We start from the raw sequence: 22,725 nt of genomic DNA on the forward strand, positions 1-22,725 counted from the left end.
AAGGACCAGGCGCCGAGAGGCCGCATATTTGCGTACGACCGGTGCCAAGGGGTTAACAACCCATTCCATTTTATTGTAATCAGGCAGGCCCTTGCACTACATAGCTAATGGTACAGCTTAATAAGATTGTACAATCAGATTGTATAGTGAACAAGGAAATGACCGATCATTCCACTGAGTGACATACCTGCGATACGGTCATCTCCATATTGCTCTGTCCTCCGCACAGCCAGACGTCACCGAATAGGACGTCCTTCAGGTAGATGGTGGTTGTGTGGATTGTAATTTGTTGGGCCACCAAGTGGTAGGGGCCTCCATAACCCATGGCGGATAGCAACAACTTCCACACCCCTTCATCTGGAACAAAGATAGGTGTAGAGAAATATGTTATGCAGGGATTTCTCTTAAATCACAAACCGATGACGTAATAATGAGATCGCAATGATACTCAGAAAGAAAAAAAAAACAAAAAAAGCCACACACACACACACACACACACACACACACACACACACAACTTGTGTACACTGTGGTTCAAAATATTTAATGCTCTACGGGGGGGGGGGGGTTGCTGGGATGGGGTGTGCCCCCCCAGATTTTAGTTTTGCCCCTTCCAGATCTCAGAGTGCATTCACTGATCTATGCGGCAGTAAAATGGGGACACCTTGATGTAAGGGGGCACAGGTTCTGTTTATTATCTTAATTTAATGACTGCCTAATACATAGTCATGGGTGCTCAACCTGTGGCCCTCCATCTGTTGCGGAACTAGTTTCCTGTTCACTCCTGCGCGACCTCGGTACTAGCTGTCAGGTTACAGAAGTGAACAGGGAATACCGGTTCCCAGCCTCTGTCACACCATTGACATTGACTACACCCCCCGATCAGAAAAGCTAGATCTGGCCCTGGAGTCATATGTAATTTTCCTTGAATCCTGGTGTGATTTGTGCATTTCTTCCAGATCTGTGTAGTAATCCAGTGTGAAATATTGCCTCTGTGTAAGAGCTTACTGTAGTAAAGACCGGTCACTGCTGCTCTCTCCTTGTGCAGGGTGACTGGTCTGGTCTCCACCCCTCCTGTAGTGTTCTACAGGCAGCTTGCAGTGGGTGGGGCCTGCGTTTGCAAATGCATTAACCACTTGAGGTCCGGGACCAGGCCATTTTTTGCAATACGGCACTGCGTTACTTTAACTGACAATTGTGTGATGCTGTACCCAGATAAAATGTATGTCCTTTTTTCCCCCACAAATAGAGCTTTCTTTTGGTGGTATTTGATCACCTCTGCAGTTTTACATTTTGTATGCTATAAACACAAAAAAAAACAAAAAAAAACAAAAAAAAACATATAACATATATAAACACACACACACATACAGTATCTCACAAAAGTGAGTACACCCCTCACATTTTTGTAAATAATTTATTCTATCTTTTCATGTGACAACACTGACGAAATGACACTTTGCTACAATGTTAAGGGGTATCTAAACCGCTGGTAACAAAAGTGAGTACACCCCTAAGTGAAAATGTCCAAATCGGGCCCAAAGTGTCAATATTTTGTGTGGCCACCATTATTTTTCAGCACTGCCTTAACCCTTTTGGGCATGGAGTTCACCAGAGCTTCACAGGTTGCCACTGGAGTCCTCTTCCACTCCTCCATGACGACATCACGGAGCTGGTGGATGTTAGAGACCTTGCACTCCTCCACCTTTTGTTTTAGGATGCCCCACAGAGGCTCAATAGGGTTTAGGTCTGGAGACATGCTTGGCCAGTCCATCACCTTTACCCTCAGCTTCTTTAGCAAGGCAGTGGTCGTCTCGGAGGTGTGTTTGGGGTTGTTATCATGTTGGAATACTGCCCTGCGGCCCAGTCTCTGAAGGGAGGGGATCATGCTCCGCTTCAGTATGTCACAATACATGTTGGCATTCATGGTTCCCTCAATGAACTGTAGCTCCCCAGTGCCGGCAGCACTCATGCAGCCCCAGACCATGACACTCCCACCACCATGCTTGACTGTAGGCAAGACAGACTTGTCTTTGTACTCCTCAGCTGGTTGCCGCCACACACGCTTGACACCATCTAAACCAAATACGTTTATCTTGGTCTCATCAGACCACAGGACATGGTTCCAGTAATTCATGTCCTTAGTCTGCTTGTCTTCAGCAAACTGTTTGAGGGCTTTCTTGTGCAACATCTTTAGAAGAGGCTTCCTTCTGGGACTACAGCCATGCAGACCAATTTGATGCAGTGTTCGGCGTATGGTCTGAGCACTGACAGGCTGACCCCCCACCCCTTCAACCTCTGCAGCAATGCTGGCAGCACTCATACGTCTATTTCCCAAAGACAACTTCTGGATATGACGCTGAGCACGTGCACTCAACTTCTTTGGTCGACCATGGCGAGGCCTGTTCTGAGTGGAGCCTGTCCTGTTAAACTGCTGTAAGGTCTTGGCCACCGTACTGCAGCTCATTTTCAGGGTCTTGGCAATCTTCTTGTAGCCTAGGCCATCTTTATGTAGAGCAACAATTCTTTTTTTCAGATCCTCAGAGAGGTCTTTGCCATGAGGTACCATGTTGAACTTCCAGTGATCAGTATGAGAGAGTGAGAGCGATAACACCAAATTTAACACACCTGCTCCCCATTCACACCTGAGACCTTGTAACACTAACTAGTCACATGACACTGGGGAGGGGAAATGGCTAATTGAACCCAATTTGGCCATTTTCACTTAGGGGTGTACTCACTTTTGTTGCCAGTGGTTTAGACATTAATGGCTGTGTGTTGAGTTATTTTGAGGGGGACAGCAAATTTACTCTGTTATACAAGCTGTACACTCACTACTTTACATTGTAGCAAAGTGTCATTTCTTCAGTGTTGTCACATGAAAAGATATAATAAAATATTTACAAAAATGTGAGGGGTGTACTCACTTTTGTGAGAGATTATATATATTTTTTTTTACCTTAGCAAGAAATGCTGGCAACACGATTGCTTCTTCTTACAAATCTTTATTTGGCACTAACAGCAGTGCCACATCTATAGTGCTAACGCGTTTTTGGCCAGAGCCTTCCTTATAGCATACAGGTTTTCAATAAAAATCAAGTTTATATAGAAAAAAAAAAATATATAAAAATATATAAATTCCACCTAAAAAGGGGGCGGTACAATTCAGTTTGAAATCAATTGACAATTAAAAACATATGAGGTTGGTGGAACCAGAGGAAGGGAGGTAAAATGGAGAGACAGACTGAAAATTCAAGAAAAGAAATGAACCCATAGTGGAATCAAATTGTATTACGTTAAAAACAAATTCACATCCATTCTACTGCTCATTCCACTAGGGAATTGAGTGTTCAATCTGTGCATCCACCACACCTCCTGCTGGAGTAGAGTATGGTGTGTATCGCCCCCCCCTTCCCCACCCTAACAGATCTTCTCACCTGTTCCAGACCGCAAAAAGAAAAGAACTCCAAATTACCACCAAACTGTTCTAAAGTGTTTAGGTTTTATTTAGTGTGTATTTTTTGCATTGCTATTAAGAGTGTCATTATAATGCTCTGATATTCTAATACGTAGATTGCGAATAGTGCATCCCACATACCATTTTCTGCCTCTATCTATCAAATGTGCACTATATCACCATTCTCTCAATTGGAAACAATGTTACATTCTTTAGCAAAATCCTCATAAGAGGAACGATTCCTCCTTGCTCCTATAAACTCACTTGTTGGCAATGCCTGTACCATATGGGCTGGATGACAACTTGATGCCAGCAGAAGCGATTTGCCTGCAGATGGTTTCCTATAGGTTTTGGTAGAGACTACTCCACTATCCACACATCCCACCAAAGTCAAATCCAAGTAGTCAATGCTGACTGGATCTGCAGTGTGAGTGAACTCCAAATTCAAATAATTGGCATTGAGATAAGCCAAAAATTAGTCCAATGCATGGGCTGGCCCTTTCCATACGAAGATCAGATCATCTATAAAAGCGACAATACCAATCATATTCTCCATATGGGTTGTCTTTGGAGAAGAGAAAAAAAAAATCTTCTCCCACCAACCCATATACAATTTTGCCACAGAAGGGGAGAATTTTGAGCCCATATGTTTTACTTCCTGCTATAAAATATCCAAAAAAAATAATTTTTCTTCATCAACTTAGGCCAATATGTATTCTGCTACATATTTTTGGTAAAAAAAAAAAAAAAATCCCAATAAGTGTATATTGATTGTAGACGCTATAACTTTTGCGCAAACCAAACTATGGGGTATTTATTTTTTACTAGTAATGATGGCGATCAGCGACTTATAGTGGGATTGTGGTAGACAAGTTGGACACTGACACTTTTTTGGCACCAGTGACACTAATAGAGTGATTAGTGCTAAAAATATGCACCGTCACTGTACTAAGGACACTGGCTGGGAAGGGGTTAACATCAGGGGCAATCAAAGGGTTAACTGTGTGCCTAGCTGCTGTTTTACTGTAGTGGGGGGTGCTTTTAGTAGAGGAAGGCATAGATCTGTGTCCCTGCTTTGCAGCAACACAGAACCCATGCCTTCATTACTGACAGAATGGTGATCACCGTTCTACCTGTGTACCGAACGATCAGCGATGCCGGCGGACATCGGGTCTCTGGGACCTGCTGATCAGCCCTGCCTACTATAATCACAGCGCCCTGGGACCAATGGCATGGGTATCCCAGGAGACTGTGGACATAGGTCATAAATAATGAAATTATGTTATAGAAGAAAAAAAAAAAAAAAAAGATATAAAGTTTCTAGGGAGGATAAAGTTCTGCTTTAAGCAATTGGTCAAAAAAGCAGAGGACCACCTGGGAACAATACACAGAGCTACACAGTTCTGGAACAGGCACTACAGATTCCATTCCACTTACCATTGATGGTCACAGCTGTCTTTGAGATGGTTTCCAATCCAGGTTCCAATCCAGGTTCCGATCCAGGTTCAAGTGATACTACCACGCGGGCACCAGGCTCACCGTACCCCCAGACAACCGCACGTGCCGGCTGCTGCTGCAGAACCATGTGATCGCCATAGTACGATGCAAATCGAAATGTGCAATCTGGAATATAGAAAACCAGCAAAAGTCTCATGTAAACTTCCACATGTAGTAGAAATGTAGGTTCAGCCAGGCTTCATGTCATATGCATCCTCAGGATTCACCAAGTATGCGGTTAGCGTCTCACCAATTGATAGCTCACCCCAACAAAAGGGTTTTCTGGGTTTTTTTCAATAGTTCACATTCTGTTTCCACCCACATTAGAATCTTCCCACTTCTTCTGCTGTAGTGTACATAATATAGATGTCTAACAAGGATGAAGGGAGCCCCTCCCAATGGTGGTAGAAGGTGTGCAGACTCAGAAACGCATTGCAGATACATTACCAAAAGTATTAGGACGCCTGCCTTTACACGCACTTGAACTTTAATGGCATCCCAGTCTTAGTCCGTAAGGTTAAACATTGAGTTGGCCCACCCTTTGCAGCTATAAAACAACTTCAACTCTTCTGGGAGGGTTGTCCCCAAGGTTTAGGAGTGTGAATATGAGAATGTTTGACCATTCTTCCAGAAGCACATTTGTGAGGTCAAGCACTGATGTTGGACGAGAAGGCCTGGCTCGTAGTCTCTGCTCTAATTCATCCCAAAGGTGTTCTTTCGGGTTGAGATCAGGACTCTGTGCAGGACAGTCAAGTTCCTCCACCCCAAACTCGCTCATCCCTGTCTTTATGGACCTTGCTTTGTGCACTGGTGTGCAGTCATGTTGGAACAGGAAGGGGCCATCCCCAAACTGTTCCCACAAAGTTGGGAGAATGAAATTGTCCAAAATATCTTGGTATGCTGACGCCTTAAGATTTCCCTTCACTGGAACTAAGAGGCCAAGCCCAACTCCTGATAAACAACCCCAAGTCATAATCCCCCCACCACCAAAGAGTTCCAAATGCACTTCTGGAAGAATGGTCAAACATTCCCATAGACACACTCCTAAACCTTGTGGACAGCCTTCCCAGAAGAGTTGAAGCCGTTATAGCTGGGAAGGGTGGGCCAACTCAATATTGAACTCTACGGACTAAGACTGGGATGCCATTAAAGTTCATGTGTGTGTAAAGGCAGGAGTCCCAATACTTTTGGTAATAAGTATGCAGGAGATAGAAGTGATACACGGGGGGTTTGACTCCACAGCATCCAGGTATTTATTCCTTCTCACAGAGATCACAGTACTCCCAATGAAAATACCTGCATCTAATTTTCTTTTCCAGAAGGACAGCCCCATCTTTGGTCAGACATCATCCATACTCACTATCCACTACCTGAACGGAGATGCTGGATCAAGGATGACACAATCATGTAAATCCTGGCCATGTTCACAAATGTCTGACACAGACCAGTGGATTGTTACAAAGTTACATTGTACAGTCTGATCACCGGGGGAGAGTAGATTGAGGAAGTGCTTCCGCTTGCCTGCAGCAGACCAAGGTCATCAACCAACCTAGGCAAGGTCCCTGAATGGAGCTCATGTGTAACTCGTTAATGATAACAGGTTGGAGTTTTTCTGAAAAATGATACAGTTGCTGTACATTACGGATAATTATCACAAAATGTATTCAGACAAACTTGTAAAGTCACTTTAGCCATTTTAACAGAAATAGTATTATAAATGGATTCGGACATGCAGTCACAGCAGAGGGCGGCACTCAACGTGCAGTAAGCCAGGGAAAGGGTGGGAAAGGGTGGGAAAGGGTGGGTGAGAACTGCTAGCAATACAGGTACAGAGACAACAGGCTCTGCAATCCTGACTAACTGGTTATTTTCTATTCAGTGACATCCTGCATAACGAAAGCAACATGCAAAAAAAAAACAAAAAAAAAAAAAACCCCACACCCCAACACAATAACCCCTTACTTTATTTGCAACACATTGATTTGGTCCAACAAGCAGCAGAAATGTCAGGGCTTCTACAGCTTAAGGAAGGTCCTCGGTTGTCATCTGCTATGATCACACTATGTAGTGCCAGGCCAAGGGATGGGCACCTTGGTTTGCAAAAAGGGCAGGACCTGCAACCTTCAAGTAGTCCACAGGTTATGGTGGTGGTAGTGGTTGCACTTTGGATTTTCACCGCTTAGATGCTAAAAAGACCTTCTTCTGGCACTGCTAGTCATTGATTGCTATCACACACCAGGGTTGATTTACTAAAACTGGAGAGTGCAAAATCTGGTGCAGCTGTGCACAGAAACCAATCAGCTTCCAGTTTTTTTTTTTTTTTTGTCAAAGCTACTGTAAATTGAGTAAGCTGATGTTAGAAGCTGATTGGATACCGTGCACAGCTGCACCAGATTTTGCACTCTTCAGTTTTAGTAAATCAACCCCACCATGTTCCAACCTGCTGGAAAAGCTTGCAGATGGTTGCAGATCCCATGTATAAAAGGGAAGGAAGCTTTGACCAGGTTTCCACCACTATCCACATGACTGAGTCACACAGACTCCTGAGGTTGTCTGTTGATCTGCACAGCCCAATTGCCGTATACAAACCTTACACATTACAAATAGGCCGTGTGAATTGCTGAACTTTGACTATCCACACTCATTACAGGCAAGATCAAGTAACACCAACCTTCTGTCCACAAGACAAACAACTTTGTGGCAGTGAATGTTAAAACCTGGACAATGTTTAATCCAAGTCTCTATTTGAAGGCTTGGCTGGAGTCACACCATTGCATGTGCGTTTTCTTGTATGCTGATAGCATGCTTTATGGGGTACATCCTATTCATTTTAATGGGCCTTCAACGCATAACAACAAATCTGATCTCACAGCGCATCACAAGGCATAAATGTTATTATACAGGTGGTTGTGGTGGCAAAAAAAAAAAAAATAAAAAAAAAATGAGTCAAGCATGTTTTATCGAGGCTTGTTCAGAGCCAGTGCCAGTGCTGGAATAAGATCCTTTAGCACTAAAACGTCAAAAGGCCAAAAGTGCATCTCTCCCCCATTTGGCCAAAAGGATAAAGTGCAAACCCCCCCAGGCCACATGCCCTCAACATGGGGCAGAGGGCCCTCAAAGCACCTTGTCCCCATGTCGATGAGGACAAGGGACTCTTCCCGACAACCCTGGCTGTTGGTTGTCGGGGTCTGCAAGCTTATCAGAATCTGGAAGCCCTCCTCCCAGCACACTGCTCCAGTGTGAAAGCACTCGGGCTTTCACACTGGAGTGAGAGGCTCTTTACAGGCACTATTTTTAGTGTTTAGTGTGAAAGCAGCCTAAGTGAATGAGTATAGGATACATTGTACCCCTACCTATTCACCAAAAAAAAAAAAAAAAAAGTGTCAAAAATAAAACACATTACACATGTTTTTAAAGTAAATTTTTAGGCAGCTCCAGGGTCCCTTCCGATCTTTTCTCCCCTCTCCGGCTCGTCTGTGTCCTCCGCTGACGTCTTCTGCCTCTGTTGGTTCTTCTCCCCCCTCTAGTTCTTCTCCCTCTGTCTTCTGCCAGGTCTCCTCTGCTATGTTCTCGCTCTTTTGCCTGGTCTTCTCCGCTGTCTTCTCCCTCTGTTCTTCTGCCGATGTTGACTCGACGCTCTCCCACGTGGTGTGCCACGACTTATATTGCCATGGGGCGGGGTTCACCGAGTGACGTCATCTGGAGGCCCCGCCCCTTATGACATCACCACCCAGGGCATGATGGGATGGTGACGTCATAAGGGACGGGCCTTCGGTGACCCCACCCCATGCCAATATAAGTAGTGGCACACCTGGCATTAGAGCGGGAGAGAGCGTCGAGTCAACATCAGAGTAAGAACAGAGGGAGAAGATAGCGGAGAAAACCGAGCAAAAGAGCGAGAAGATAGTGGAGGAGACCCGGCAGAAGACAGCGGACAGAGGGAGAAGAACCAACAGAGGCAGAAGACGTCAGTGGAGGACACAGAGGAGCCAGAGAGGGGAAAAGAGATCGGAAGAGACGATGGAGCTGCCTAATAAATTACTTTAAAAACATGTGGAATACGTTTTATTTTTGACACTTTTTTCCCCAGGTGAATGGGTATGGGTATAATGTACCCCATACTCATTCACATTGGGTAGGGGGGCCGGGATTTGGGGGTCCCCTTGTCAAAGGGGGCTTCCAGATTCTGACAAGCCCCCTGCCCGCAGACCCCGACAACAACGGCCAGGGTTGTCGGGAAGAGGCCCTTGCCAACAAACATGGCAACAAGGTGCTTTGGGGTAGGGGAGGGTGTAGGGTCCCCCCTGCCCCAAGGCACCCGTCCCCCCCCCATGTTGAGGGCATGCGGCCTGGTACGGTTCGGGGGGGGGGGGGCTCGCTCGTCCCCACCCTCTTTCCTGACCTGCCAGGCTGTGTGCGCAGATAAGGGTCTGGCATAGATTGTGGAGGGGTCCCCCACACAGTTCAGTTTTTTTTGGCGTGGGGGTTCCCCTTATAATCCATTTTTTCCCTTTTTTTTTTATATAGTTTTTTTTTTATAGTTCCCCTTCAAGATCATCAGAGCACAAATTGCATGCCAAAGTCAGATCAGTCAAGACGGCGATACGACTTCAGTGATATTCAATGGGCTGAAGTAGGATCAAAGTCGGACCAAAGTAGTGCAGGGAGCATTTTCAAAGTCGGACCAGTTAAGACGACTCCCATAGGGAAACATTGATTTTCACACATCATGAGCTTCCAATGTTGGAGCGTTTGTCGTACCAGTGTGAACCCGGCCTAAAACCTGGAAGCCGATTGATTTCTATGCAGAGCTGCACCAAATTTTACTCGCTCCAGTTTTAGTAAACCTCACCGCACTGTGCAAATGCACCAGCAAGAACCCCTGTTTTTCACCGGTCAAAATTCACCCATAGATTGGATTCCAGTTCCTTTTTTCTGTGCTATCTTTCTTTATTTGTTCCTCTGACCTTATATGATGGATCTTACGGAAAGAAATACAGTGCCTTGAAAAAGTATTCATACCCCTTAAAATTTTCCACATTTTGCCATGTTACAAACACCAAAAATATAAATTTTATTGGGATTTTATGTGAATGAACAACACAAAGTGGCACACAATTGTGAAGTTGAAGGAAAATAATAAATGGTTTTTATTTAAATTTTTTTACAAATAAATATGTGAAAAGTGTGCCGTGCATTTGTACAGCGCCCCCCTGAGTCAATACTTTGTAGAGCCGCCTTTCGCTGCAATTACAGCTGCAAGTCTTTTTGGGGATGTCTCTTAGCTTTGCACATCTAGAGAGTGACATTTTTGCCCATTCTTCTTTGCAAAATAGGTCAAACTATCAGATTGGATGGAGAGCGTCTGTGAACAGCAATTTTCAAGTCTTGCCACGGATTCTCAATTGGATTTAGGTCTGCACCATTCTAACACAAGTATATGCTTTGATCTAAACCATTCCATTGTAGCTCTGGCTGTATGTTTAGGGTCGTTGTCCTGCTGGAAGGTGAACCTCTGTCCCAGTCTCAAGTCTTTTGCAGATTCTAACAGGTTTTCTTCTAAGATTGTCCTGTATTTGGCTCCATCCATCTTCCCATCAACTCTGACCAGCTTCCCTGTCCCTGCTAGAGAAAAGAATCCCTACAACATAATGCTGCCACCACCATGTTTCACAGTGGGGATGGTGTGTTCAGGGTTAGTTTTCTGCCACACATAGCTTTTTCTTTTAGGCCAAAAAGTTCCATTTTGGTCTCATCTGACCAGATCACCTTTTTCCACGTTTGCTGTGTCCCCCACATGGCTTTCTTTCAACAATGGCTTTCTTCTCGCCACTCTTCCAGAACAGCTGTCGTTATACTGAGATTAAGTTACACACAGGTGGACTCTATTTACCAATTAGGCGACTACTGAAGGCACTTGGTTCCACTAGATTTTAGTTAGGGTTAATATCGGAGTAAGACCCCTTTCACACAGGGGCGGTGAGTCTGTTAGTGGTAAAGCGTCGCTAGTTTTAGCGGCGCTTTACCACTGTTTAAGAGGCGCTTTTCAGCCGCTAGTGAGGCGCTTTAACCCCCACTAGCGGCCGAAGAAGCGATTAAAAGCGCCTGTGTTGCGGCACTTCCGAAGCGCTAACCATTCATTCCAATGGGCAGGGGCGGTGTAGAAACAATGTATACAGTGCCCCAAAGATGCTGCTTGCGGGACTTTTTTTTCCCCTGTCCCACAAGCACTCAGCTTTCACACTGGGGAGGCATGAGAGGCAGTTTTCAGGCACTTTTTTTAGTGCTAAAACGCCTGAAAACGGCCTCAGTGTGAAAGGGGTCTTAAGCCCTGTACACACGATCAGAAAATCGTACGGAAAATACCGCTTTTGAAGCGATCGTACGATAATCGGATCGTTAGTACAGAGCTTTCGAGAGCCGAACAGTACAGTTCATCCGATATTATTCTACTGGACATACACGAAAAAAATTTTCGTACGATGCCAGATCGTATGATTTTCGTTTAATCAGTACAGCTATCGTTCGAAAATGCAATACAAATGCAATACAACACATGACATCACTTCCAAATTTTTTTTCTGTTGTGCGGGAATTTTCATGACTTTAGTAAACTCATCGGATTCGATCTGATAATCATCATAATCATCATTCGTCCGATAATCTTATTGTGTGTATGGGGCATTAAGGGGGCTGAATACAAATGCACGCCACACTTAAGATGATATTTGTAAAAATAAAAATTGAAAACCATTTATCATTTTCCTTCCACTTCGTGCTGGTCTCTCACATAAAATACATTTACGTTTTTGGTTGTAACATGACAAAATGTGCAAAATTTCAAGGGGTATGAATACTTTTTTAGGGCACTGTATCAAATGTGGCACAAATCATTTTCAAAGGGGTTGTAGGGAGCAAAAATGAGGAAGAATTGATTTGTAAATAGGCAGTAATAGCAGTGATCTCCAGCAGTCTCATGTAATGCATCTCTGGCCACGTCCTGCAGCATTGTCTGCGGTCTCTGGCAGCTTCCTGTACGATTAAAAATTGAATGATTATATGCAAACCTTTGGTGCTTTCAGGGGCCACACCCATACCCCCCATTTTACAATTCTCCTTAAGGGGGTGTGGCCTATGCTTACATACTTTTGGTGCTGTCAGGGGCCACACCCATATCTCCCAACTTTTTGAGATGGGAACGAGGGGCACTTAAGCCCCGTACACGCAATCAGAAAATCGTACAGAAAATACCGCCTTTAAAGCGATCGTACGATAATTGGATCGTTAGTACAGAACTTTTGAGAGCCGATCAGGACAGTTCATCCAATATTATTCTATCGGACATGCACGAAAAATTTTTTCGTACGACGCCAGATACAAATGCATTACAACACAGGACATCACTTCCAAATTTTTTTTCTGTCGTGTGGGAATTTTCATGACTTTAGTACTCACCAGATTCGATCTGAGATTAGCATGCAATAAAAAAAACGGAGATCATTCGTCCGATAATCTCATTGTGTGTATGGGGCATTATTAGCAAAAGTATGTAGGCATAGGACACATACACACTATGAGATTATCGGACAAATGATCGTCCGTTTTTTATTACATGTTAATCTCAGATCGAATCTGATGAGTTTACTAAAGTCATGAAAATTCCCACACGACAGAAAAAAAATTTGGAAGTGATGTCCTGTGTTGTAATGCATTTGTATCTGGCGTTGTACGAAAAAAATTTTCGTGCATGTCCGACAGAATATAATCAGATGAACCGTCCTGATCGGCTCTCGAAAGTTCTGTACTAACGATCCGATTATCGTACCATCGCTTTGAAAGCGGTATTTTCTGTACGATTTTCTGATCGTGTGTACGGGGCTTAAGTGCTCCTCGTTCCCATCTCAAAAAGTTGGGAGATATGGGTGTGGCCCCTGACAGCACCAAAAGTATGTAGGCATAGGACACACCCCCTGCCACCCCCCCTTAAGGAGAATTGTAAAATATAAAATAATAATAAAAATTATTATTATTTAAATCCACAAGTGCTTTTTTTTTTTTTAAACCACTACTATTCCTTAATGCCGTGTACTTTTCGACCGGACTGATCCAACGAAACGAATCCGTCGGACAATCCGACCGTGTGTGGGCTGCATCGGACCTTCAGCGGACTTTTTCTGTCGAAAATCAGACGGACCTTAGATTTGGAACATGTTTCGAATCTTTCCGCCGGACCCAGTTCCTATCGAGAAATCCGCTCGTCTGTATGCTAGTCCGACGGACGAAAACCGACGACTAGGGCAGCTATTGGCTACTGGCTATCAACTTCCTTATTTTAGTCCGGTGTACGTCATTACGTACGAATCCGTCGGACTTTGGTGTGATCGTGTGTAGGCAAGTCCGTTCGTTAGAAAGTCTGTCGGAAAGACCGTCGGACCTTTGATGCCGAAAAGTCCGCCCGTGTGTACATGGTATTACACTGGCTTTTGAAACTTGCAAATGATGTAGCAATTTAAAAATTGAATGAAAAGTTTAGCACTGGGAAACATTTTTTGAAATATAAAAACTGATAAAAGTTGCCGTTTATATTAAACTATATAGATCAGACCAAAATGGAGGGACAAATGAGAGTAAAAGAGGGATTTTGTTCCAAATCAGGGACAGTCCCTCAAAATCAGGGACAGTTGAGAGCTTTGCACACCTGAGGCCCCCCTATAGCAAGAAAGTTGACCACCCCTGTGCTAAGCTATATCTGAGAATGAACCTACTGTATGCAATGTGTACAGAGTGATAGAGGGTCGGTACCTGCACTTGTGACAAACGACAGTCCCAGCAGCAGGAGTGGCAGCAAAGTCTTCATGTCAGCAGCAGCTATTTTCCGCCACCAGGAAACTCTTCTTCATACAGCAACCAAGGCAGGAGGGCTCCTTCCACTGCCTACAACGAGACAGAAGGGGAAACTCTTCCTATAAAGACAACAAACAACACTGAGAACCTGCTGAATGTGCATGCTACAATTCAGCAACTGTTTGTCCTACTCTTCACAGAAACACTTCCCTATTATGTCAGCTGACTTGCCTCCTCCCCATGTCAGTATAGCTGTTCAGTAAGTTCAGGGTGGAAACTGCACAGGAGGTCTATAACCGCCCAGAAGCCTGACATTAACCCCTCACCAAATAATCTCTACATGTCGCAGTTGCACATGTTTATAGAGTGCATTTGTTACACATGCACTCAGGGGTGGCTCCAGACACCAGGGGTCCCATGCTGGTGCCCAAAATCCTATGTTGTATTGAAAGCAGATAAAACATAATGAGAAAGGCTTCCTCAAAAATGAAAAAAAAGAAAAACATTTACAGTCCGATAAGAACACAGACTGTTAATGGCACGATACGTTGCTGCTGCACGCTGGTAACCACACATCCATGCAATTACTTGCATAAGGGCCAGTTCACACCATAGAAACGCAGTCCGGATGCGTTCCAGGTGCTTTTCTGCATGCGCGTTTTTGATACATTCCAGTGCGTTTTTGATGCAGTCCAGTGCTCCCCCCCCCTCTTTTTTCTTAACCTTAAAAAAGTGCAAGTGTGTTGCAGTGCGTTTTTGGTGCATTTAGGTGCGTTCCAGTGCGTTTTTGATGCGTTTTACAGCGTTCCAGTACAGTCCAGTGCAGAAAGTTCTATTTTTTTTTCTGGAACTGAAACGCACTGGAACTGCAAGCACTGGTGTGAACTATGCCATTGAAAACCATATAGCCTACTTTCCATACGTTTTTGATGCAGAAAAAAAACGCACTGGACTGCATGTGGTGTGAACTGGCCCTAAAAGGGATGGTTTAGGGGCCCTGGACACAAACCGCCAGCATCCATCCGTGTGTGCGTTTAAATACTCAGATTTGTGGTTACCAGCATGTAGACGTGACCTTTCATTGATTTGTACAGATGACTGTATGCAAACACCTGTCACTCCTAGGCAGAGCTTCTGGTAAGGCAGTAGAAACGGCCCTCCTGTAATGGGCCCGGTTCAATCAGGTCAACAGGCGGCCCAGGCACGGCACCTGACAAGCAGGAGGACTGGTTCTACTGCTCTATCAGCCTTAGGCTTTATGTACAAACAGCCTTCTTTGACCACCGACCACAGGAAAACACAACAAAATCGCGGATTTGCCTCATTTTGCGTTTTCCGGCAGCCATCGGTCAAAACTTTCCTATCCTGAATGCGATTCTCCAGCGTTCAGGAGAGGGAGGTTGATGAAGGCTGGAGCTCCCCTAACCGCAGCACTTCCTAAACGCTGGTAAAAGTCTATGGGGGTTATTTACGAAAGGCAAATCCACTTTGCACTACAAGTGCAAACTACAAGTGCAAAGTGCGCTTGAAATTGCACCTAAAGTTTACTTGGAAGTGCAGTCCCTGTAAATCTGAGGGGTAGATCTGAAATGAGGGGAAGCTCTGCTGATTTTATCATCCAATCATGTGCAAGCTAAAATGCTGTTTTTTTTATTTTCCTTGCATGTCCCCCTCGGATCTACAGCGACTGCACTTCCAAGTGCACTTTCAGTGCAATTTCAAGTGCACTTTGTAGTTTGCACTTGTAGTGCAAAGTGGATTTGCCTTTAGTAAATAACCCCCTTTGTGTACATTGACACATTATGGGGTTGAGTTAGGGTTCCCACCTCATCCCTTTAAAACCGAACACCTATTAATTACACAGGTTCTGTAGCTGATTAAGTTGGTAATTAAACTCGCTTGGTGCCTTATCTGCATTAAATTAGCCTCAGAACCTGTGAAATTCATATGTGTTCAGGTTTAAAGGGATGAGGTGGCAACCCTAGGTTGAGTTTAGGAGCAAAAAAACCTCAAAAGCTCCTAAACTCAAGTTTAGGGGCTGTAGTGTACATGAAGCCTAAGAAATATAAAACAGGGAGCGCTTCCAGGAGTAGCCACTTGCAGGGCTGCTTTTAGAAATTATGGGGCCCTATACAGCCTACCTGACAGCGTCCCCTCCCCCCCACTCATCCTGAAACCAATCCCCCGGTATGCCAGCAGTAGGTTGCTGCCCACATGTCCCGGATTGCCCGGGATTATCCCGTAATTCATATTTGTGTCCCGGGCACCTTCATTCAGGGACAATACAGTGTCCTGGAATGAAATAAGGACACACAGCTGCCGTAATAAATGATTGCCAAACTGGTTGCTAGGGCCACCCCGCCTCGCGTCTAGCAACCAGTGACGTCACATTTGCAGAGTGTCTCAGTATCAGAGGAAGGCCAAGGGAACAAGGCCTTTACCCAGTGCTGCCCTGCGCTCGCTGAGTCCACCCACCTCTCCTCCTTCCCCTGGCACGGCAGCAGCAGCAGCAAGAGCAGCAACAGTTATTTCTGACTCCTTCAGTGACCTCTTGGCGCCGTTGGCGACTCAGCGGGTGGCGGCATTCTGCAGTGTCAGTGCTGGCTAGTCTTAGATCCACGGCTCGGCTGTTCCCAGTCCCGCTCGCAGTGCATTGCAGCAGCCCGCAACATCTCCGACCTCCTCCTGCGTGAATGCCTGAGGTGGGCCCCCCACGCTGACCTGCTGCGAGACAGGTAACTGCTGGGCAGCATCTGATGGGGCACAGTAGCGGCAATTGATGGGCACACTGGCAGCATTTGATGGGACACAGTAGTGGCAATTGATGGGCACACTGGCAGAATCTGATGGGGCACAGTAGCGACAATTGATGGGCACACTGGCAGCATTTGATGGGGCACAGTAGCGGCAATTGATGGGCACACTGGCAGCATTTGATGGGGCACACTGGCGGCAATTGATGGGCACAGTGTCACCAATTGATGAGTACAGTGGCTGCATTTGATGGCACAGTGGTGGCAATTTATGGGTACAGTGGCTGTCTTTGATGGCACAGTAGCTGCGTTTGACACAGTAGCTGGGTTTGATGGGCACAGTGGCTGCAATTGATGTTTTTTTTTTTTTGTTTGTTTGCGCCCCCCTAAAAATTTTGAGCACCAGCCACCACTGCTGTCCCCCACTTGTCAGCTTAATTTATTACTGCCCCCCACTTGTCATCCCCATTTATTACTGTCCCCCTTTTGTCAGCCCCATTCATTACTGTCCCCCACTTGTCAGCTTCATGCATTACTGTCACAGTAATACACAAAGCCGACAAGTGGGGGTCGGGGGGACAGTAATACATGAAGCTGACAAGTGGGGGACAGTAATATATGAAGCTGACAAGTGAGGGACAGTAATACATAAACCTGACAAGTAGGAGATTTGAAGGTGACATATGGGGAACAACAACTGAGGGGACAGTAATGAAGAAGGTGACACAAGTGGGGGGCAGTAATAAAGAAGGTGACACAAGTGGGAGGCAGTAATGAAGAAGAGGGTGACACAAGCGGGGGACAGTAATGAAGAAGAAGGTGACACTGGTGGGAGGCAGTAATGAAGAAGGTGACACAAGTGGGGGGCAGTAATGGAGAAGGTGACACAAGTGGGGGGCAGTAATGAAGAAGAAGGTGACACAAGTGGGGGGCAGTAATGAAGAAGAGAGTGACACAAGTGGGGGACAGTAATGAAGAAGAAGGTGACACTGGTGGGAGGCAGTAATGAAGAAGGTGACACAAGTGGGGGGCAGTAATGGAGAAGGTGACACAAGTGGGGGGCAGTAATGAAGAAGGTGACACAAGTGGGGGGCAGTAATGAAGAAGAGAGTGACACAAGTGGGGGACAGTAATGAAGAAGAAGGTGACACTGGTGGGAGGCAGTAATGAAGAAGGTGACACAAGTGGGGGGCAGTAATGGAGAAGGTGACACAAGTGGGGGGCAGTAATGAAGAAGAAGGTGACACAAGTGGGGGACAGTAATGAAGAAGAAGGTGACACAAGCTGGGGACAGTAATGAAGAAGAAGGTGACACAAGCGGGGGACAGTAATGAAGAAGAAGCTGACACAAGTTGGGGACAGTAATGAAGGAGAAGGTGATACAAGTTGGGGACAGTAATGAAGGAGAAGGTGATACAAGCGAGGGACAGTAAAGAAGCTGACAAGTGAGGGGATATGAAGGTAACACAGGGGAACAACTGAGAGAAACGGTAATGAAGGGAACGGAGGGGACGCTAATAAAGGTGACACACAGGGAACTGAGAGGATATTGATGAAGTGAATTGAACTAAGTGACTTAAAATCCTCTTTTTTTGGGCGGGCGTGGGTGCGGGGGGGGGGGGGGGGTGGCTGCCCCTGAATGGCAGTTTGGAAGTGTGGTCACCCTAGCCAGCAGGAGAGGAGAGGAGGACAGCTGGCAGCGTTGCAGGGGAGGAGGACACACAGGAGGGCCCGGACAGCAGGGGGGTGGGGACACAAATATTAGAACCAAGCATTTGGTTTCTTTGATAAGGCAGTACAGCCTGCCCTCCTGCTCAGCAGGTACCTGGGCCCCCCTTTTGAACTGATGGGACCCGGGCCTAGTACAGGAGGACCAGCTATACTGCCTTATCAGCGGCCTTGGCCACTTGTGTAAGGCAAACTTGAAACAATCTACTTTTCTCACTGTTTTTCTAAAGCCTGGTACACACTATAGTTGTTTTTCATGCATTCACGAAGAAAATAACCTGTCAGCTCCGGTCAGAGCCGCTGTACTAACCATGTGAGGTTAGTCCAGCGATCTTCCCCACTGAGCTGTGAAAGGGTTAATCCTATGTCTAGGGTGGTTCCTTTAACCTCTCAGACCTCGGATCGATGTACTATGCAATTTCAGATATATCCGGAGCCAAGTCCCAAAATACAAACGACACGCACATGACAATTATGTCTTGGGAAATGACTGTATTTGGTTTTCATCCTAGCGTCTTTATAGCAAATTACAAGTCACACAGAAGATTCATAATAAGACATGCGCAGTACATATTAATGCAGTTACAACTGGTCAAGACAAGTAGCCTTTGTTCTCTGTTCTCAGCTTCTGAAGGAATGTGAGAGACTATAGATAAGAAAGCATACCAGACAGTCCATTTAGAAGAATCTAATGCTGATAGAGACATCTGTGAAGTTAAAGTAGAGTTCCACCCACTTTTACAACTCTTCAGCATCCCTCACTAAACTGTGCACTGTAAACAAATTGGATATTTTTTAATTTTTTTTCTCAGCACCTACTGTATATCTGCTGTATTCATTTTTCACTTCCTCCTCCCTGGCCGTGGCCCATCGCATCATTTCCTGTTTGCAATGCCTTCTGGGAAGGGGCGGCAACTTCCTCTGAAACTGCCATTGCTATGGAAACCTGACCTGAAACCTATTACACTGCTTGTGCTGCACTGAGCATGTGCGAGATCTGCAAGGATATAGATCCAGGAAGAAATACAGTCTGGCTTCAGATGCCCACACTTAAGATGGCCACGGCCTGCTGTAATTTTATAAAATAACAAACTACTGCTATAAACTAACAAAACGGACCTTAGTTTACAGACTAACTTTACTAGAATACATTAAGCTTGTGTATTATAGGGGTATTTTTATTTAAAAAGTATCATTTCGGCCGGAACACCACTTTAAAGGGGTATTCAAACTCTACATATTGTGAAATGAAAACTTATGAATATTAAGATGGCTGACAGAAGACAAGATGGAGGCTTAGCATAACCTTTCAAGCTGTTGTGTTCTGACAGGGGGACGACCCCCCCCCCGCCAGAGCACTCCGATCAGCGCTCTCTGCCATTGGCTGCAATTAGGAGTCTGTATTGTGATCTTTGATCTTTACAACTCTGACTTAGCATGGACTGCAGAGGATCATCCTGGACTGCAGCTGAGTCGGAGTTGTAAAGATAAAAAGACTGGGACACAGAATCCTATCTGCAGCACTATGCTGTAAGGCCGGATTCACACCTATGCAGGTTGCATATTCCAGATACATTTTGATTTTTCATAACATGTTTGTGATCCATTGAAGTCTATGGAACCAAAAACCAGAAAAAACGTCCCTGGCCCTTTCCATAAAATGCAAAGATGTGAACTACATCCATAGGAAACCATGTTAAATGGACTGTAGTGTGTTTCTGCAAAACTGAAAACGCACTAAAAAAATGCATAAGTGTGAGCCAGGCCTAAAAATAAAAAGAAATAAAATACGGGCTCTACGAAATAATCATATAATGTCCAAAAAGAATCCAAGTGCCAGACTTTTCCCCACCCCACAGAATGCTGAAAATACACTTCTTATTTATTCCTTCCACCTTAAACGCCACCACATGTGCTTATAAAATGCGCACTCACCACGAATATTGACCCCTGGTTAAGGAAGGTCAAAAAAAGTTTCTGTGTCTTGCTGTATACAGCTAATGTAATGTGGGGAGAAAGTGGGAATTGTTGTTGGAAAGTGAAGGGAGATTATCAAACCCGCTCTGGCTGAAAACCTGTTGGAAATTAAGCGTTTATGACCTTCCTTAACCACTTGCCTTCCGGAAGATTTACTTTATTTTATTTTTTCCCCACAAATAGAGCTTTTGGTGGTATTTGATCACCTCTGCGGTTTTTATTATTTGTGCTATAAACAGAAAATTTTGAAACAAAAAAATATATATATATTTTCTACTTTCTGCTATAAAATACATTCAATAAAAAAATTGATCAATTTAGGCCAGGGATCTCCAAACTATGGCCTTCCAGCTGTTGCGGAACTACATATACCATGAGGCATTGTAAAATTCTGACATTCACAGACATGACTAGGCATGATGGGAATTGTAGTTCCTGAACAACTGGAGGGCCATAGTTTGGAGACCCCTGATTTAGGCCAATATTTATATATGTATTCTGCTACGTATTTTTGGTATAAAAAAAAACCCAACAAGCATATATTGATTGCTTTGCGCAAAAAGTTATAGCGTCTACAAACTATGGGATAGTTTTACTTATTTATTTTTTTACTAGTAATGGCGGCGATGTGCACCTTAGTGGGACTGTGATATTGTGGCAGATAATCGGACACTAACTGACACTTTTAGGGGACCAGTGACACTGATACAGTGATCAGTACTAAAAATATGCACTGTCACTGTACTATTGACACTGGCTGGGAAGGGGCTAACATCATGGGCGATCAAAGGGTTAACTGTGTGCCCAGCCAGTGTGGGTGCTGATTTTACTAGGGGAAGGCATGGATCCATGCCCTTGCTTTGCAGGAACACAGGATCCATGCCTTCCCTACTGACAGTGCAATGCCAGAAATTACCAGAAAATGCCCAGCAAATGTCAGGGCCAGCAAGGATAACCCCTGAGCATGTGTCTAACAGCAGCCCTGCTTCTAGGCACAGGAATTTGGTATTTTTTCACGGTATACAGGTGAATGGGCTCTTAGGCGCCATTCACACCTTGGCCTTCCGGGAACTTACACAGAAACGTGTGTTTCTGGACACATTCCTGAAAACACGCATCGAGCTTGTGGTGCCATTATTTCTTAATGACACCCCAAATGTGGCTAGCAGATGCACATTTTGTCTCGCTACAAAACTTCCATTAGAAAAACGCACAAGGTTCACTCCAAAAAAAAAAGGAGCAGGGGCTACTTTGGAACTTTTGTCTTGCGTAAGGTAAATGGGCTGCCCTACACTGTCTGCGAAAAAAAACTCGCACATTCGAAATTGCACAGGTGTAAATGGGGCCTTAAAGTGGAACTATACTCACCTAGGCTCCAGTGATTCCGTCGTCCCTGAGCTCCCCGCCCAGCTGCTGCCATCTTTGGGTGGCCGGCTTCCGGGTCTTGATAGCCAGTCACTTTCATTGGTTGGGCAGGAATGACGCCACTCACGCGCAAGCACTGGAGTTCAGTCAGATTCGGCATTGCCGAATTTGTAGAGTGATCTCTGCATGCATGCTCACTGTACAAGAGTGGACATGCAGGTAAGTAACTTTAATGCAAAAGAGACAAAGCATGTCTCTTCTGCATTAGTACACTGAAGAATTCAGAGAGCAGTGGTCAGTATGTAACAGTGTCCCTTGCCTTGCTGGCCAAACAGTGCAAAAATCAGTTCTACAATTGGTGTAAAATGTATAAATATCATATTTACTAACATTGGAAAAATATTAAAAGTGACACTTTCCTGACACAAGCATGACAGCATACACGTATGTGTTAGGCTCCGCCCCTCGCCCAATCAGGACTGGTTATACTATATTTAAATAAGTCACCTCCCCCTAGGCGGCATTCTCTTTTTGTTCCTCAAATGGTTATGGCTGTGAATCAAAGAAGATTTTTTATTTTTGCCCTCACCTTGCCGGATTCATCTGGCCATGCGTACAGGTTCAGCCTCTTTCCTGTGATGAAGCCCCTCCTTTCAGTTGTAAAACTTCCATACGAGAGAGACCCCCCCAGGTCTGGATACTAGGGGGCTGGGATACTGGTCTCTGGATGCAGGTAAAACAGTTCTGCCTTGTGGTTGGTTGGAACTGATCCAGTCTCTCCTACCTGGTGAGTTGTGGCCCCACACACACATTTTGTTAGTCTGGCTTTGGGTATGTTGATTTCCCTTACAAAGATGCTGGAATTTTTTGTCAGGGCTGCCCCCTTTCCAAGATGGCTCCTTGTCTGCTTCCTGTGGCTGGACTGCGCTTTCAGTAGGCAGGGAGCAGCAAGATGACGTTTGGGTAACTTCTGGCCTGCTGTAATAGATTGGATTGGTGGCCACTTATTCAGGAATGGAGCCTCTCCCATCCCCCCCCTTAGAGCCAGTCAGGGAGGGGTGCTGCACAGAGCAAGTAAGATTTCCGTGGGCTGTCATGGTGTGT

The 22,725-nt window shown here is 45.0% G+C and overlaps 1 protein-coding gene across 1 annotated transcript in view; it reads right to left on the reverse strand.

The window, feature by feature from the left end:
- The window catches only part of SIAE (sialic acid acetylesterase), a 44,941-nt gene extending 30,904 nt beyond the window's left edge, over positions 1-14,037 (reverse strand). Inside the window, exons 1-3 of the mRNA XM_073603220.1 lie at positions 13,757-14,037; positions 4,895-5,080; positions 188-357 (exon numbers count right to left, since the gene is read on the reverse strand). Of these exons, the coding sequence (XP_073459321.1) occupies positions 188-357; positions 4,895-5,080; positions 13,757-13,811 (411 nt within the window). The 5' untranslated portion in view covers positions 13,812-14,037. The remainder of the gene's footprint in view (positions 1-187; positions 358-4,894; positions 5,081-13,756) is intronic.
- Positions 14,038-22,725: the final 8,688 nt, after the last annotated feature.

This window comes from Aquarana catesbeiana, linkage group LG10 (assembly GCF_042186555.1).
Source record: "Aquarana catesbeiana isolate 2022-GZ linkage group LG10, ASM4218655v1, whole genome shotgun sequence".
NCBI classification, from domain to species: domain Eukaryota; kingdom Metazoa; phylum Chordata; class Amphibia; order Anura; family Ranidae; genus Aquarana; species Aquarana catesbeiana.